This window comes from Poecilia mexicana, unplaced genomic scaffold (genome assembly GCF_051168715.1).
Source record: "Poecilia mexicana isolate PSO_F unplaced genomic scaffold, ASM5116871v1 scaffold_14, whole genome shotgun sequence".
Classification (NCBI taxonomy): domain Eukaryota; kingdom Metazoa; phylum Chordata; class Actinopteri; order Cyprinodontiformes; family Poeciliidae; genus Poecilia; species Poecilia mexicana.
The window spans coordinates 15,978,094-15,994,846 of NW_028263383.1; the positions used below are offsets into that span (position 1 = coordinate 15,978,094).

The 16,753-nt window shown below is 42.2% G+C and overlaps 1 protein-coding gene across 1 annotated transcript in view; it reads right to left on the bottom strand.

Moving 5' to 3' along the window:
- fam222ba (family with sequence similarity 222 member Ba) overlaps positions 1–16,753 on the bottom strand; it is a 56,497-nt gene that overhangs the window by 6,197 nt on the left and 33,547 nt on the right. The window contains exon 2 of the mRNA XM_015012326.2: positions 15,770–15,897. Coding sequence (XP_014867812.1) covers positions 15,770–15,851 — 82 coding nt within the window. The 5' untranslated portion in view covers positions 15,852–15,897. The remainder of the gene's footprint in view (positions 1–15,769; positions 15,898–16,753) is intronic.

Consider the following 16,753-nt stretch of genomic DNA (forward strand, 5'->3'; position numbering starts at 1 on the left):
TAATTTTAAATGTCATGTTCTCATTACTGTAAACAGAAATAAAGGCTGGGAAACACCAGTTTGTGTGCAATTAATCTAAAAATGTGTTTCACTTGGTGATAAAGTTCCTGAAATTAATGGACTTTTCAATATTCCAGCTTGTTTAATTAGTCCATATATTTTTCCCCGTGCATACAGAGAGCACAATGCTCTTTGGTAGGGAACTGCACCAAACAGTGGCTACTTGGGGTCATCACGTTTCCATTAGAGAGTGATCATCAACATACAGCATTAACTGATTGATGGTGAGGAATGGCAATTAAAAGCCATTACTTTCCCAGTTTTATGAATATTGAGCAGCTGGTTCTCTTGGACCACTGGGGTTTAACAATCTGACGGGACGCTGGAAAAGACCACAGTTGTGTTAAAGTTGTGCAGAAACGAATTCGTCCATCATCCGGCCTTTTCACGCCTAAAACGGCATCTCAATGCTAAACACGTTTCAGCATCATAGACGCCGAATGTCCATATTTCACATTTTCAAAGAAGTATTTTTTCAAAGCAGTTACAAGAATGACAAATAATAAAAATATGAACTACACCTGTGACACAGTTGCCTTCTTTTTTTTTCTCCTCTGACCAGGGGAGGAGGTACAATTAGCTCAGGCAAAACTAATGTCTTCACAGCTAATTAGTCACCTGACTTTGGTGCAGAAATAGGAATAAATCAAGTATGTGAGATTCTGCTGGAAGTCTGCAGTTTCCTGTGACCGAGGGCTTCGGCTCAGTCTCTCAGCAGTCGGACTAACCTCGTGGGATGAGGCTCAGAGCTAAAGCGACTGAAGTGAGGGGCACGGACCAAGCAGAGCTGGTAGTCGTGCCAATCGGCTGATTAATTCCTGCTTTATTTGTGAGCAGGAAACAATGGGTAGTGATGTGTGGGGGCTGGTATGGGGCGGCACACAGACACACACACACGGGGGGCTGGGGGGCTCCACTGAAACAAAGTGTTCAGCCCACTGATGGCACCCTCATTAATGCAGGGGTCCGGGCCAAGGAGCTGGAGCCTGACACCCGCCATCGTTGAGCCCCAGTGTCTGTCTGTCATGGAATAAATGCCAGGCTAAGCAAACAGAGAGAAATGAACACTTCCACACAAGCACACAGACATGCTGAGGATAGGTTTCGCCTGTCAAACACAAGGAATGATTAATGATCTTGTTGGAAATGATGTCTCGTTGTGACAGGAACAGACTGAATAAATACAGGGCTGATTTTACTGGAAAATGTAACCACAGTCGGGGATTCTGACAAAGCCCGCATGGTGTGAAAACCTCCCGCCGCCTCGTGTGTTGCAGAAGAAAGGGATGGGAGTGAGAAGGAAGAGAGCGCCATGATCTGCCGCAAGTCACAAAACATCTTGAGCGTTTCATAATTAAGACTTATTTAAGTCATCACAATATTGGGTCAAATCATCCGATCACATGGCTTCTGATACTACTGCTACACAGCTTTATTTGTCTTTCCCACCTGAGGACCACAAGGACTTATTAAGAATCTCGGACTGTCTCTCAGATGGATTAAAACCCTTAACCTCCAACTAAATCTCTTTCTACACTGCTCGTCTTTACAGCCAACTCACTATACACCACAGAAATGTAATCCAAAATGAATCCCCATCTTTTGCTCCAGTAAAGGCAGCTAAAAACCTGGGTGGCTAATCGTTGACCAGCTGACCTATAAAGATCATGTTGCCTCTGCTGCTCAATCTTGCATCTCTGCATAGCTAAACATAAGAAATATCAGGATCGAACCAACACGTCACGCAGCTCCTGGTGCAGTCATCTCCCATGACTACAGTGGTCTCAAACTATATTCCTTGAGGGCCACAGTGTTGCAACTTTTAGATGCGCCCCTTACCCCACACTCTTGAATTAAATGGCGAAACTGCTTCACTGACAGTCGAGCTACACACACTTATGCTAATGAGCCAATACTGGAAACGGGTCTGCTGAAGCAAAGAGATATCTAAAAGTTGCAGGACATTGTTGCTTGAGGATTGGAGTTTGAGACCACTGATCTACAGATAGTGGCTGGACTAAAAGTATTCGTTGAGGATCACTGGCTACCCTTAGCAGTCTGAATTAAATTCAGGTTACTACAAAATACTTGAATGCTCTTGCTAAAGCGCACACCATGACTTTGTCACTCCAATCGTCAAGAGATTGTCGGCAAGCAGTGCCCACACCAAAGCTCTTCAAATTCAGGGCTGGAGGTCTGGTCTCCTGCAGCTATTGTGTCTCTGCTTCAACACACCTGAGGCCAATAATGAGGTGATTAGCAGGACTCTGGCAAACCTGACTGCACTGTGGAGGTAATTCAGGTGTGCTGGACCTGGGACATCTCAAGAAGTTGCAGGACACCAAACCTCAAGGCATGGATCTGAAGTCCTACACCATGCTCAAGATGATCCAGTTTCTATGTCCTGCTTTATTCCATGATGGTGGAATGACCTACTGAGCACCGCTGCCTAAAGAGTTTTGAAGCCCTGAGCTCTTCAGAGGGCATCTCTACCACTTCCCAACTCCCTCTACTGCTCTTCCCTATATGCTTGCACTTAGGCCTGTCATGATAACAAATTTTGCTGGACGATTAATTGTCTAAAAAATTATTGCGATAAACGATAATATTGTTTCATGACCTTTTGACACTGATTTAATGGAAATGACCAATAATGCATGTGATTTCCTGCCATAGATAGATACACTTTGTTTTCACAAGAACACATAACACTGGAACTGAAACTAAATAAACAAAACAACCAAAAACAAAAAATAAAATGGATTCTCAGTCTCCATTAACAAAAAACGTACTTGAATAAAAACTAAACAAAAAGCCAAAATGGAAATAAATACTGCATTCAACCAAAAGAGTGCAGATTATGAAGTCTGTATACTATATTGGCCTTCAGTAATCACGAGATTTAAATAGAGAACATGGGCACATCCGATTACCTAATGCAGTAGTTCATACTACACGATTTTTTTGCCCCTATTTTCTCCTTGGTGATTTCATAACCGATCATCATGTAGTGTGATTTAGATCGTCTTGGCCGCTCTGATCTAAATCGGGGTTTTTCCCGACTGGGAGGTTAACGCAGCCTGTTGAATGTGACAGGTAGCCAATCAGAAAGCGCGGATTCTCCTCATGCTTTCTGAGGGGAAATTATGGAGGGGAATCCCAAACAGCTGACAGCGCATGGAGATATGTGGAAACAACAATATTTATTCAACGTTTCGTGCAATGAATATAGAAATGACAAGGAGAGGAGTTGGAGCCAAATTCCTACTGCAGTTGATAAACCCGGTAACTTTTCAGCTGTTCTTCGTTAACGTGACATAAATAGGTTATAATGATTTTCATTCAGTCAGGATTTTACGCTGACTCTAGCCACATGCATTACAGGTAAATTCTAGTAAAACACTGATTAATGCCTGATATTAAAATTAGTTAACTGGACTTGTAGCCATTATTTTGTGCCCATGTGGCTGGACACCACATGGCACGATCAAACCCGATTGAACCGTTATACCTAGGATTTCTGTCGGCTAATGTGTCTCAGGTTTTGAAAATGGGCCGACAACTCGTGTAGTGTGAGCTGGACATTACACTAAGGAAATGAGGAAGGGAGGGTCAGTGGAGAGCACCGGTGCTGAGCCTTTTTTCATTCAGTGTCATCAAAAGAAAGAAAAAACGCAGGAAGAGACGATAAAGCCGATAATTAAAATGAGGTTGATGGGTTTAATTTATCGTGTGATTAATTGATTTATCGTTTATAGCAACAGGCCTACTTGCACTCTATCACCCCTGTGACCTTTAACAGAACCTGACTGTCTTGTTTGACAAAATCTGGATTGTTTTATCCTCGTTAAGTCGATTTGGATAAAAGCATTTGCAAAATACAAAAGCGTCAACTAATTGGTTTACATCATGGAACAAAGAAAGAAAAAGACTGATTTCTCGTGATAATCTCATGAAACCTCTGTTCCATGTGTGAAACAAAGTAGTGATTTTTGGTTTTCCCCTGAAATTTTGCTAAAATCCTGAGGTGGGATTCCTGTGAAAGCATGTATGATCTTAACTGTGTGTATGACATTAAATCCCTATTCAGTACAAATAAGATGGAAACAAAAGACTGACAAAGTGAATTACAGTGGGAAATGATCATGCTAGTGGCTTGACATGTTACCGCCTTAAAATATGCAACAGAGTGGACAAATCATTGCCCAAAGTCAGCCTTTAACTGTGACTAAAATGGATCTCTTGCTGGTTAGATCAGCAAAAACTCCTGTCGGCAGCCGATATATCCTCTACCAAACAAATGTAGCTTATTAGAAATAACCTGAAACCTGGATTATTTGAAGAGCTACGAGCATGAAGGGAAGGTTAATGAGGAATACGGGGGAAAACATGTTGGTGACTGCTAGTGGCATGGAGCATATTATCTCTCAGATCTCCAGCTAAGTACGTTGCCAAGGAGGAAGCGGGGGAAAAAAGGGCCCACTCTGGCCAAGCGCTAATTATCCCACTGCTAGAGAGCTGATTGGAACACAAGTGCACAGTCAGCAGGCACTAATTAGGGTTTCTTTTATTCAAACTACTGTTTTTATTGAGAAAGGTTTAAGCAGCAGGGAAGCGGGAGCTCGTGCTGCTGGAAATTGCAGTTTTCGCACATGAGCAGGAAATTAGAACTGAAGGCTCTGTGTCAAATTAGACAAGTGGTATTTTTTTGTTTGTGGGTAGAGGAGGAGGGGGCATTTCACATGAAACCTCTTCCTGCCTACTTTTTGCACTTTTGAGGAAGCTGATGCCAATAGAGCAATACAACTGTGGTGGATGCTCCTACCACCACCGCATAGTGTTAGTATTGATTTCTTTATTAGTATAGTTTAAGTTATTTCATTTAGACATATATTCTAATGGGTGCACACTTTAGTTAATGTCTGTCTGAATGGTTTATTTATATTTGTGTTTTGAGGTGCTGCTGATAGGAACCAGCTGGTGGAGGATCCTGGGGCAAACCATCCACAAACTACTGAGACTGAAGGGGGAGATGCCAAGATTATTTAATTTTGTCACTTAAAATATTCACTTATTGTTTGTGCTAAGTTAAAGTTATTTTGCTTTATTTGTTTATAGAATGCTTTAGTTAATTTTGTATTTATTTGTTCTTTTGTTTGGTTAGACATCCCTCCTGTGGTAGATTTGGGTTACTCCACCCCTATTTAAGCAGCCTTTGTTCTTTGTTTAGGAGGTCAGTTTGTTTGTGTTTAGTTAGAGTTCAGTTGACCTCAGTTAATTTGGATCCAAATTTGTTATTTATCCTTTGATTTATTTTTGCTTTAAATCTTTATGCTTTATTAATGATTTTTTTGAATAATTAAATGGAAACCTTTTTTCTACTTTGAACGTTTTTTGTCCTTGTTTGAGTCTGGTCCCTCACAGTTGGTGTCAGAAGTGGGATGATTTGCTGCTGAGAGAGGTTTCCAAAATGCCTGGAAGGGGAAAAGGACGAACAAGAGGAGAACCCAGTTCTGAACATGATGAAAGAGAGGCGGCAGAGGAACATGGAGCGGTTGGTGGATTGTGTGACATGGATGAGGAGGGGAGTGAACCAACACTTACAGACTTGGCTAACCTTCTCCGAGCCCATATAGGACATCAGAAGGCCACAGAGGACTACTGGGCCAGAGAAACTTTGAAGCAACAAGAGAAATTTGAGGAACTACAACAGCAGTTCAGATTGTTTAAAAGGGAGAGCCAGTCCCAGACTACGCCCTCTTCTCTTCAGACATCACCAGTGCGGCCTACACAACCACCAGACCCTGGAGTAGCAGCTTCGCCTCAGCACAGTCAATCAGGTGACCTTCATGTACAGTCGTCTGTTTCCTATGCACCTAAATTGCAAAAATTGAGTGAAGAAGATGATATTGAACATTTTCTCATTACTTTTGAAAGAATAGCCTCTGCCTGCAGGTGGCCAAGGACTGACTGGGCTTTTCATTTAATACCACTGCTAACAGGCAAAGCCAGAAGTGCCTTTGTGCACATGGATGTTGATTTGTCAATGAATTATGATCAAGTTAAACTAGCTGTTTTGCAGAAGTATGACATTAACAGTGAAACCTACAGGCAAAGATTCCGCTCGCTTCAGGTGGAGCTAGAAGAAACTCCCAAAGAGCTCTACATCAGACTGAAGGAGTTATATGTCAAATGGGTGCAACCTAAGGGCAAAACAGTTGGACAAATCAATGAAATAATTATTCTTGAACAGTATCTAAGAATGTTGTCACCAGAACTTCAGGTGTGGATAAAAGAACATAATCCCAAGACTGCAATGGAGGCTGCTGAACTGGCTGATGTGTTTGTGGCTGCAAGGAGGAGGAACTCTTGGGCTTTTCAAAGCTGGAAAAAGGATGGCCGCCATCAATCTCCAGCCCAACCAGTTTCAGCTGTGGGTAAGCTACCTGTTAAAGAGAGATTTGGTTCAAAATTTCAAGGGAAAAAGCCCATTTGTTACTTATGTGGACAAGAGGGTCATACTAAACCAATGTGCCCCCAAAATGCTGTGAAGTTGTCCCAGATGTGTTTTGTGCCTAGGAAAGAGACTCCAAATGCTGGAACACTGAACCAATTAATGGAGGTTTCTGTGGAGCTCAACGGTCATGCACTGAAGGCCCTGATTGATACAGGGAGTACACAGACTTTGGTCCAGCGCAGGTATGTCTCACCCCAGCTTGTTTGCACCAATGAGACCATTTCAATCTGCTGTGTCCATGGTGATAAAATGGAGTATCCAACAGCAGATGTTTATGTGACTATAAAAGGACAAACTTACCTGCTTAATGCTGGGGTTGTGGATAACTTGCCATTCCCAATTATTCTTGGCAATGACCTGCCAGTGCTTATTGACCTGTTGAAGTCTCCTAAGTGTAATGTGGCTCTAACTCGGGCCCAAGCAAAGCAGACTGAGGAAATTGTTTCAGACCTCAGTACGTTACCATTTCACAATGTGGAGGTTTTCACAGAGGAAACTAAGGACAGGAAGTCCAAAAGACTACGGAGAAGAGAGAAGTTTCAAGGGACGGTGGTGGTTCCTTCTGATGCACCAGATCCTGAGGTACTCAAAGATTTCAAAATCCCTGGTAATATATTAGAGCTGCAGCACCAGGATTTAGGTCTTGTGAGATACTTTAAAGAAGCTAAAGTCAATAAAAATGGTTTTGCCATTCAAAATGACCTTCTTTACAGGCAAAATGGGCCAATTCAACAGCTTGTGGTTCCCAAAGCAGTTAGAGAAACTGTTTTGAAACTGGGCCATTCAATTCCCTGGGCTGGCCACCTGGGGAAGCATAAGACCTTAGCCCGCATAAAGCGCTGTTTTTTTTGGCCTGGCTTGCATAAAGACGTGGTGCAGTTTTGCAGGAGCTGTCCAGAATGCCAAATGACATCCGCTAGATTCCCCAATAAAGCTCCTCTCCAACCTCTTCCAATTCTGAGTACACCATTCCAACGATTGGGTATGGACATAGTGGGCCCGGTTGAAAGGAGTAAAGCCGGTAACCGGTTTATGCTGGTGCTTGTGGATTATGCAACTAAATATCCAGAAGTTTTCCCTTTGAAAGTTGTCAAAGCAAAGAGTGTTGCATTCTGTTTGGTGCAATTTTTTTCTAGAGTTGGCTTTCCTCAGGAAATACTGACTGACCAGGGCACTAATTTTATGTCCAAGCTGCTCAAAGATGTGTACCAGTTGCTAGGAATTAAAGGTCTGAGAACAACACCTTATCATCCACAAACGGATGGTCTCACCGAGCGGTTTAATCAAACACTTAAACAAATGTTACGAAAATTTGTGAGTGAAACGGGCTCTGACTGGGACCAATGGCTTCCATATATTCTGTTTGCATACAGAGAAGTTCCCCAGGCCTCCACTGGGTTTTCTCCCTTTGAGCTGTTGTTTGGCCATGAAGTGAAGGGACCCCTGACGGTTCTAAAGGAGCTGTGGGAGGGGGGACGAACTAACAAAGAACCTTTAAATGTTGTGTCTTATGTGCTCCAGATGAGGGAGAAGCTGGAGAAGATGACCAACCTGGCTCAGGAGCACATGAAGACTTCTCAGCACAAACAGAAGACCTGGTATGACTCTGCAGCACGGGAGAGAGGGTTCGAGCCAGGCCAGAAAGTGCTGATTATGCTCCCTTCAGAGGACAGCAAGCTACTGGCCAAGTGGCAAGGACCTTATGAGGTACTGGAGAAAATGGGACCAACAACATATAAAATCTCTGTTCCAGGTAAAAGGAGCTCTACTCGCATTCTCCATGTGAACCTGCTGAAACAATGGGTGTCCCGGGGCCAAGAGAAACCTGCCTCCTTTTACATCCGGAGCGTGGATGATGAAGAATCTGAGGAGCAATATTTGCCTGTTCCATCAGCCTCTAAGCCCAGTTTGGCTCATCTGTCAGAAAAACAACAGTCGGAAGTGAGGACTGTTTGTCCGTCGACTGTGTTCCAGGAGAATCCAGGTTATACTGAGGTGATAACTCATGACATTATCTTAAAAGCGGATGTTGTTCCAAGACGACTTAGTTATCGTATACCTGAGAGACTTCTTGAACCATTAAAAAGAGAAGTTGAGTTAATGCTTTCCCTTGGGATCATTGAGGCATCACAGAGCGAGTGGTGCAATCCAATTGTTCTTGTCCCTAAGAAAGATGGAACAATAAGGTTTTGCATTGATTTCCGCTATCTAAATTCAGTCTCAAAGTTTGATTCTTATCCAACACCACGAATCGACGATCTTATTGGAAAACTAGGCAAAGCAAAGTATCTCACCACCATTGACCTTTCCAAAGGATATTGGCAAGTACCACTCTCCCCCAGGTCCAAAGAGCTGACGGCCTTCAGAACACCATGGGGCCTTTAACCACTTTAGAGTGATGCCGTTTGGACTGCATGGGGCTCCTGCCACATTTCAACGCCTAATGGATAAGGTACTCAATGACCTCTCTCATTTTGCCTCTGCATATCTAGATGACATCATTGTTTACAGCAGCTCCTGGGATGAACACATGCAACATCTACAAGTGGTCTTTGGGTGTCTCCAGAAAGCAGGATTGACAGTGAACCCAGCCAAGTGTGCCATAGCAAAGAAGGAAACGGAGTACCTGGGTTTTGTCATCGGAGGAGGATTGGTGAAGCCACAAATTAAAAAAATTGAAGCCATCCAGTCCTGCCCCCTTCCCCAGACGAGAAAACGGCTTAAATCCTTCTTGGGTATGTCTGGTTGGTATCACAAATTTATCCCTAATTACTCTGCTAGAGCTTCTCTTCTCACAGACATGACCAGTCTTCGGGGCCCAAATATTCTACAGTGGTCTGAAGAAGCTAAGCAAGCATTCAGAGATATTCAGCAGGCCTTAAGTAAAGATCCTGTCCTCCACTGCCCTGACTTCCAGCAGGAGTTTATTTTACAAACGGATGCATCAGATAAGGGCCTTGGCGCTGTGCTGCTTCAGGGTTCTCCAAATGATCGGCATCCAATCGCCTTCATCAGCCGTAAGCTGTATCCTAGAGAAACCCGTTATTCCACAATAGAGAAGGAATGTCTGGCTATAAAGTGGGCTTTGGATTCGCTCCGCTATTATCTCTTGGGGAGACAATTCATTTTGGAAACTGACCACAAAGCTTTAAAATGGCTACAGAAGATGAAGGACACCAATAGCCGAATAACCCGCTGGTACCTGGCCATGCAGCCCTACAAGTTTGAGGTGCAGCACATCCCTGGCAGACAGAACATCACTGCTGACTACTTGTCCCGCTGTACCAGCGAGCCTTCAGAGGAGGGGGAGTGTGTGGTGGATGCTCCTACCACCACCGCATAGTGTTAGTATTGATTTCTTTATTAGTATAGTTTAAGTTATTTCATTTAGACATATATTCTAATGGGTGCACACTTTAGTTAATGTCTGTCTGAATGGTTTATTTATATTTGTGTTTTGAGGTGCTGCTGATAGGAACCAGCTGGTGGAGGATCCTGGGGCAAACCATCCACAAACTACTGAGACTGAAGGGGGAGATGCCAAGATTATTTAATTTTGTCACTTAAAATATTCACTTATTGTTTGTGCTAAGTTAAAGTTATTTTGCTTTATTTGTTTATAGAATGCTTTAGTTAATTTTGTATTTATTTGTTCTTTTGTTTGGTTAGACATCCCTCCTGTGGTAGATTTGGGTTACTCCACCCCTATTTAAGCAGCCTTTGTTCTTTGTTTAGGAGGTCAGTTTGTTTGTGTTTAGTTAGAGTTCAGTTGACCTCAGTTAATTTGGATCCAAATTTGTTATTTATCCTTTGATTTATTTTTGCTTTAAATCTTTATGCTTTATTAATGATTTTTTTGAATAATTAAATGGAAACCTTTTTTCTACTTTGAACGTTTTTTGTCCTTGTTTGAGTCTGGTCCCTCACAACAACCTTTATAAATAAACAAGACCAAGAAGGGGAAAAAATAGTTGGTCGATCAGTAGTGCCTAAGAAGCGGCCCAGCTGCGTTCCATTTGTTCTGCCTATAAGAACCGAGGAACAAGAGCCACTTCAAGGCTCTCGAGTCTTCCTGAGAGGAAAATGGGCCGTTTTCTTCACTTGATATACTCCTCCGACAGCCTTTACACTTTACAGCCATCATCTGTTAACAGTCACTCCCTGATGATAAATAGAGCAGTTGCTCTGGCCTTGTCTCTGACAGCAGCCCACAAGCTTGTAACTTTAAACGACTCTCACGTCCCCAGATTCAGTCGCAGCAGAAGAGGCCGGCTGGTCGGCCGAGCGACGCGGAGCACTTAGAGCGAAGGGTTCAACAACAAGATTCATTTGCTGATTCAGTCTGTTTTAAAACCTGCTGGCAGTTTTGGTTCACACATTTTCCTCTGCAAGTAAGAGATGAGAAGTCTGAGCAAAGAGCACGTTGTTAAACCCTGCAATCTTTTGTGCCTACATGTTTATGAATCAATGTTCCCTTTTGTAGGAGAATCATGTCTCGTCTTACTACCTAGTTATTTGCCCTCTCTAAGGGAATCTCTCCAACAAGCACCTCAAATTCAGGCCTCAGCCAATTTTTTTATATATATATATATAATGTCAGTAAATTATACATTTCCAAGTGTCGTCAGCACCTGGTGACCTCCAATCAAACTCAATTTGCTTTGAGTCTTAAAAATCTTGGTTTAATCAAAATCTGAGCATCGGACTTTACCACAAATCCAAAGTAATTTAAGTCCATTCGAGAACTGAGGTGAACATTTTTACTGATCAAAGTCAATATTTGGTAGAACTAATCTTGAAGCAATAAGCCAATTAATCGCATAAGCTCAATAATTTCCATTTCACTGAATTATTTATTATTGATATTTAAAATGGCTGCCAGTTCCAGTGTTAAATGTTCATTAAGAGTTGATGTTTATTCATCTTTGAAGGGACACATTTGCATTATTATGGCTTTATCATTTTATTAACTGAAAATGATCAACAATATTATCGTTTATTGCAATAGCCTATGGGACAATTTATCATCCAGTGAAATTAGTTATTGTGACAGGAGTAGGTAGAATCGCCATTTACGTCAATTCCAGCAGAGACATAGGTGATACCACACTTCCTGTCAGTAGTAGAAGGTCTGCTTGCTTCTCTACCACCTTTGGACATTCGGAGATAAGAGTTTCTCCATCCTTATTGGCAAAAGTTCAGGATCACTCAGATTGGTTGGAGAGCATCTACGAACGCCTCTTGCCAGAGATTATCAAGTAGATTTAAATGTGGACTTTGACTGGGCCATCCACACATAGAATGCTTTCATCTAATCAGTTCCAGTAAGAATCACGGTCTTACTGGAACATGAATCTCACAGTCTAATGTGTTTACCAGTTCATAACAGTTTTTCCCCCCAGCATTGCCCTTTATTTAACCATTTCCCTCTGACCAGCTTTCCTGATGTGGTAGAAAAGCCTTCCCAAAGAATGATATTTCCATTACCGTGTTACAGGGTGATGTGTAGTGCTGGTTTTCCACCACAGGCAGGGTTCTGTGTGTCGACCCAAAAAAAAAAAAAAAAAAAAAAAAGCTGAACCTTCGTCCACATTGGCTGTGTCCCCTACATGCATTGTGGCAAACTTCAAACAGGAATTAAAACAATCGGTTTCCTTGTTACTTTTCCATTACGGCCAGATTTCTGGTCTGTAAGACCCTTCTAATCAACAGACACCCCACCTAACAGGTGAATCCCTACATAACTCCTAATGATCCCTACAGCGTCTGATCCTCACAGATCCATTACTTTAACTACGGCGTCCCCCAAGGCTCCATTTTAGGTCCTTTACTTTTTAATTTGTACATGTTGCCTCTTGGTGGAGTCATTAGGAACCATAGAATCAGCTTCAGTTATGGTGATGACACTCAGCTATGCATCTCATTGTGTTAGGACGACCCCCAGCCAATCACTGCACATTTTTTATTTGCATTTCAGACAAAGACCTGGATGGCACAGAATTTTCTCCTGCTCAACCAGGACAAAAGATAAGTTTTAATCATCATCAGAAGGACATCATTCAAAAATACAAACTGCATCTTTTAAACCTTCAAACCAAGTCAGAAGCCTGGGCGTACTTCTTGACTGAGCTCACTTTTATTCCACATATTAAACAAATTGTTAAAACAGGATTTTATCATCTAAAAAAATATAGCCAGAGTTCAGCCTACTCCCTCCGTTGACTGATGATTATTTCCAGTCGTATAGACTATTGTAACGCCCTGCTTTCTGGTCTCCCAAAAAAAGCCTTCAGCTGAAACTCTGCAGCTCGAGTGCTAACCAAGACCAGAAGGCAGGCTCGCATCACACCTGTTTTAAAATCACTGCATTGCCTTCCAGTACGTCCCAGGACTGATTTTAAGATTGGTTTACTGGTTTTTAAATGTCTTAATGGTCTTGCACTGTATTATCTTGCAGACCTGATGAGCCCTTGCGAACCCCAAGGTCCTCTGGCACTGGACTATTAACAATTCCCAGAGTCAGAACACAGACTTATGGTGAGGCTTCTTTCCAGTATTATGGACCCCGTTTGTGGAACGGCCTGCCAGAGAACCTGCAGAAAATGTTTGCTGTCTTTAAGAGCAACTCAAGACTCGACTTTTTAAATGCATTTCCTGAACTGAATCATTTCTGCTTAGTCTGTGTGTTTTCCATGCAGTTGTGTGTTTTTCCATGTGGGGTTGGGCTGGGTAATTGTTTTTGTTTGCTTTTATTGATCTGTACAGCACTTTGAGCTGCTTTTAGTATGAAGGGTGCTTTATAGATAAAATTAATTGATCTAATCCAGAGTTACCATTGGTCAAAAGGTTAGCATTAGGTCAACGCTACAATAGTTTTGAAACCCTGGGGTACTGGAGACTTTATCCCTGGAATTGGTTGTAATGGTCACATTGTAGGTATGATGCATCTGTACCAACGAGAGACTGAGTTATGTGGACTGAGAACGAAGACGCTAACACAGCGGACGCGAGCTACAGGTGCTGGGTCCGACGCCGCACAATAGCTCTGAGTGAACCGAATTTTTCTTAGGCTCTTTGATAAAACAATTAAGAGCGAATGAAACGAGATCCGTGTCTTTTCATGTAGCAGCGTCTGTTTGAAGAACAGATGAAAAGGAGAGAGCATTATAAAAGTAAAAGGGACGGAAAAATGGAGCGAAATTGCACTTCTTGGAATCGCCGCGCTACTCGCGTCTCTCACTCCATCACGTAAATGCATTACAGTGTTGGGCAAGAAAAAACAAAATGAACTCCAGTTGTGCTCAGATGTGTCTTGGTGTGTCAGAAATGAGGAAAGAGCAGAGAAACAGTCTGGGCTGATGGCTGCACCGTGTCACAGGGCTGCCTGAGAGAGGCAACAGACGCCGGCACTTAGCAGACTCCCTCATGCTCGCTGATCTCCTGGGGGTTGGCTGATTACTGTGATTCTGAAATTACAGTCTTGATGAGCGGGAGCATTTCAGAAAAAAAAATGCTGGAATGGAATAGAAATGGGTCAGGCTGGGACTGAGCTTCCACAGAAACTTGGATGGGAAGAAAAGGAGACTGTGATGAGGTGAAGCTGGAAAACGTAAAGGATCATAATTATTTCGGTTTTACTGTGATATGATCAGACGTTTCTTTGATGAAATATATGTTTATATATAATGACGAAGTATAAGGCCATACTTTGAAAAAATAAAGAATAAAAGAGAATAAAGTCATAATATTACGAGAATAAAGCCATGCGAAAATAAAGCTGGAAAAATATGAGAATAAATTGATATTTCCAGAAAATCGTCAGTTTTACGAGAATAGTCATAATATTCCACAAATAAAGCTGAAATAATAAGGATAAAGTCATAATATTTCAAACCCAAAGTTGCTCAAGAATAAAGTAATACAAGAATAAAGTTGAAATATCACAAGAATACAGTTATGTTATGACTTCGTTCTCATATTGTGACTTTATTCTCGTACAATTTTATTCTTGTAATTGAATTTTAACCCTTTCATGCATGAATGATGATACTTTGTGTCAGGATTTTTTTCAATTTTTTTTTCATTTTAAGGCAAAAAAAAAAAAAAGGTAGGAAAAATATTTGTAAAAAAATATATATATTTTTAGGTGATCAATTGTAATTTTCTCCAAATACAAAGTTATTTGAAAAATACATCAGCAGTATTATTCTCTAGGGGTTATCTGATATCAATTTTTTTTTTTTTTACCTGCCAGAGTCGTCTACAGTAGAAGGAGGGACCGGGTCGGTCGGCGTGCTTTTTTGTCTGTCAGCCATGTTGGATTTAACTAAAATAATTTCTTACATTTGCAGCTGATGGCCAGTCATTGATGGTGTATTTTATGATGCATTAGTGTCCACTTCAGTGGTCTGTGTGCATTTATAACATAAAAATCCACAAGAAGCACAAGAACATGGCTTTTAGACAGCTGTCCGTTGTAGTGACCACTATGCATGAAAGGGTTAATATTTCCTTAGCCTGGCCCTAATACTCTGTCGTAATATAGAAATTAAACCATAAAAGCTGTATTTTTGCAAGCAGCTCAAAATAAAACTTCAACACTTCATTTGTTTCGATTATGCGTTCACCACTCGCTAAGAGTCGGCCTCTGCTCTTAGTGACCTTAGCTTCTCCATTTGCACTGCTGGCTGGTAATGCTCAAAAAGTCTCTAGTTTGTCAGCAGTCGGGTAGTAAAACTCAAACACATTTAATTCAGCTGCCAGGCACTGACAAGTCTGCTGTTAAACCAGGGCAGCAGATTGCATCTTAAATTCATTCGCATTACAAGATCAGCGGGGCAAAACCACTCAGCCGCAATCTGTCTGCAAGTCTGACAGTAACCGACTCTTCCTGATGGTGAAAATTAGGCGAGATGGCTGTGTTTAACACTCTGCCGCGACGGCTGCGTTCTGGTAAAGCACGCAGGGCCACGCTGTTGTGACAGACACGTCTTCGCGGGGGACGAGGGAGAGGGGCGGGGAGCTAGTTCATCAGCAAATTAATGGCGCAGTTCATCCTAATTTCCCTTGACAGATTTGCGCTCGAGAACAAAAATATTCCCCCGCGAGTGGAAAAAAAAAAAAAGAGCTGGAGATGTAGAATTTTATCTGCTTGCATTATGATTGTGTGTGCGTCCTGAGATCAGTACTTACATTTCTGCGGTCCAGTGTTCATCTGCGTGTGGGGGAGAAGCTGGAGGGGGAGGTCACCTGGCCCTGGCAGACAGGCCAGCATTTCACACAGACACTAATGCAACATGGGACACGCACTTCTCCTCACACTGCACAGAGAGAGAGAGAGAGAGAGAGAGGGGAGAGGTCAGACATAACTGCGAGGCAGCACATGGTGCGTGGCGATACAGAGCCTGGGTCTGGACTAATAGAAGTCTGGAGCTGCTCCCTGGAGGCACAGGGCCGGGGAGGACATAGTTAGCTTTCAATTAGAAACTGATTCACACCTGCAGCATCAGGTAAGGTGACATTTGAAGCCAATAACAACTTCAATTAAACATCAAACAGCTGAAGTGAAACGGGCAGACTGGGCCTGAGGGACTGGCTGTTTTAAATCGACCCAGTCTGCCTGCCTTCTCCTTCGACTCGCCCTGCATGCAAGCTAGTCAGACCCCGCTACCTGCGCTTTACCTCTGCACCCGGCGCAGACCACGGCAGGAGAAATCATTCACTCAGGTAGATCATCCGGCAAAGTTTCCACATTTTCAACAGACTTCAGTGGATTTTATTTGGTTTCTGCGCATTTGTGATCGCCGCCCTCAACTTTGACACCCCTCAATAAATTCTGCTGGAGCCAGTTTCCTTTAGAGGTCGTCCAATCAATAAACTGAAGGTTTTAGGCGAGGTTTAAAACAGTACGAGTGTTTGGAAAACTTAACACTATATCCAGGGTTGGTACACGTTTCCCACAGTAAAATTCAAGAACTTTCTAAGCATTTTGAAGGTAAATTTTCACACCTTTCCAGCACCACACAACAGTACGAGTGAACTAAAATAAAGTGTCAATTCATTATCATGCGATACAATTAATTACTGTGATAATATTCTATACTGTACACCAGGGACAAAATAAGCTAACATATAACCAACTTATAGTCTCTCACAACTCAAAGGTCTAGAAGAGTT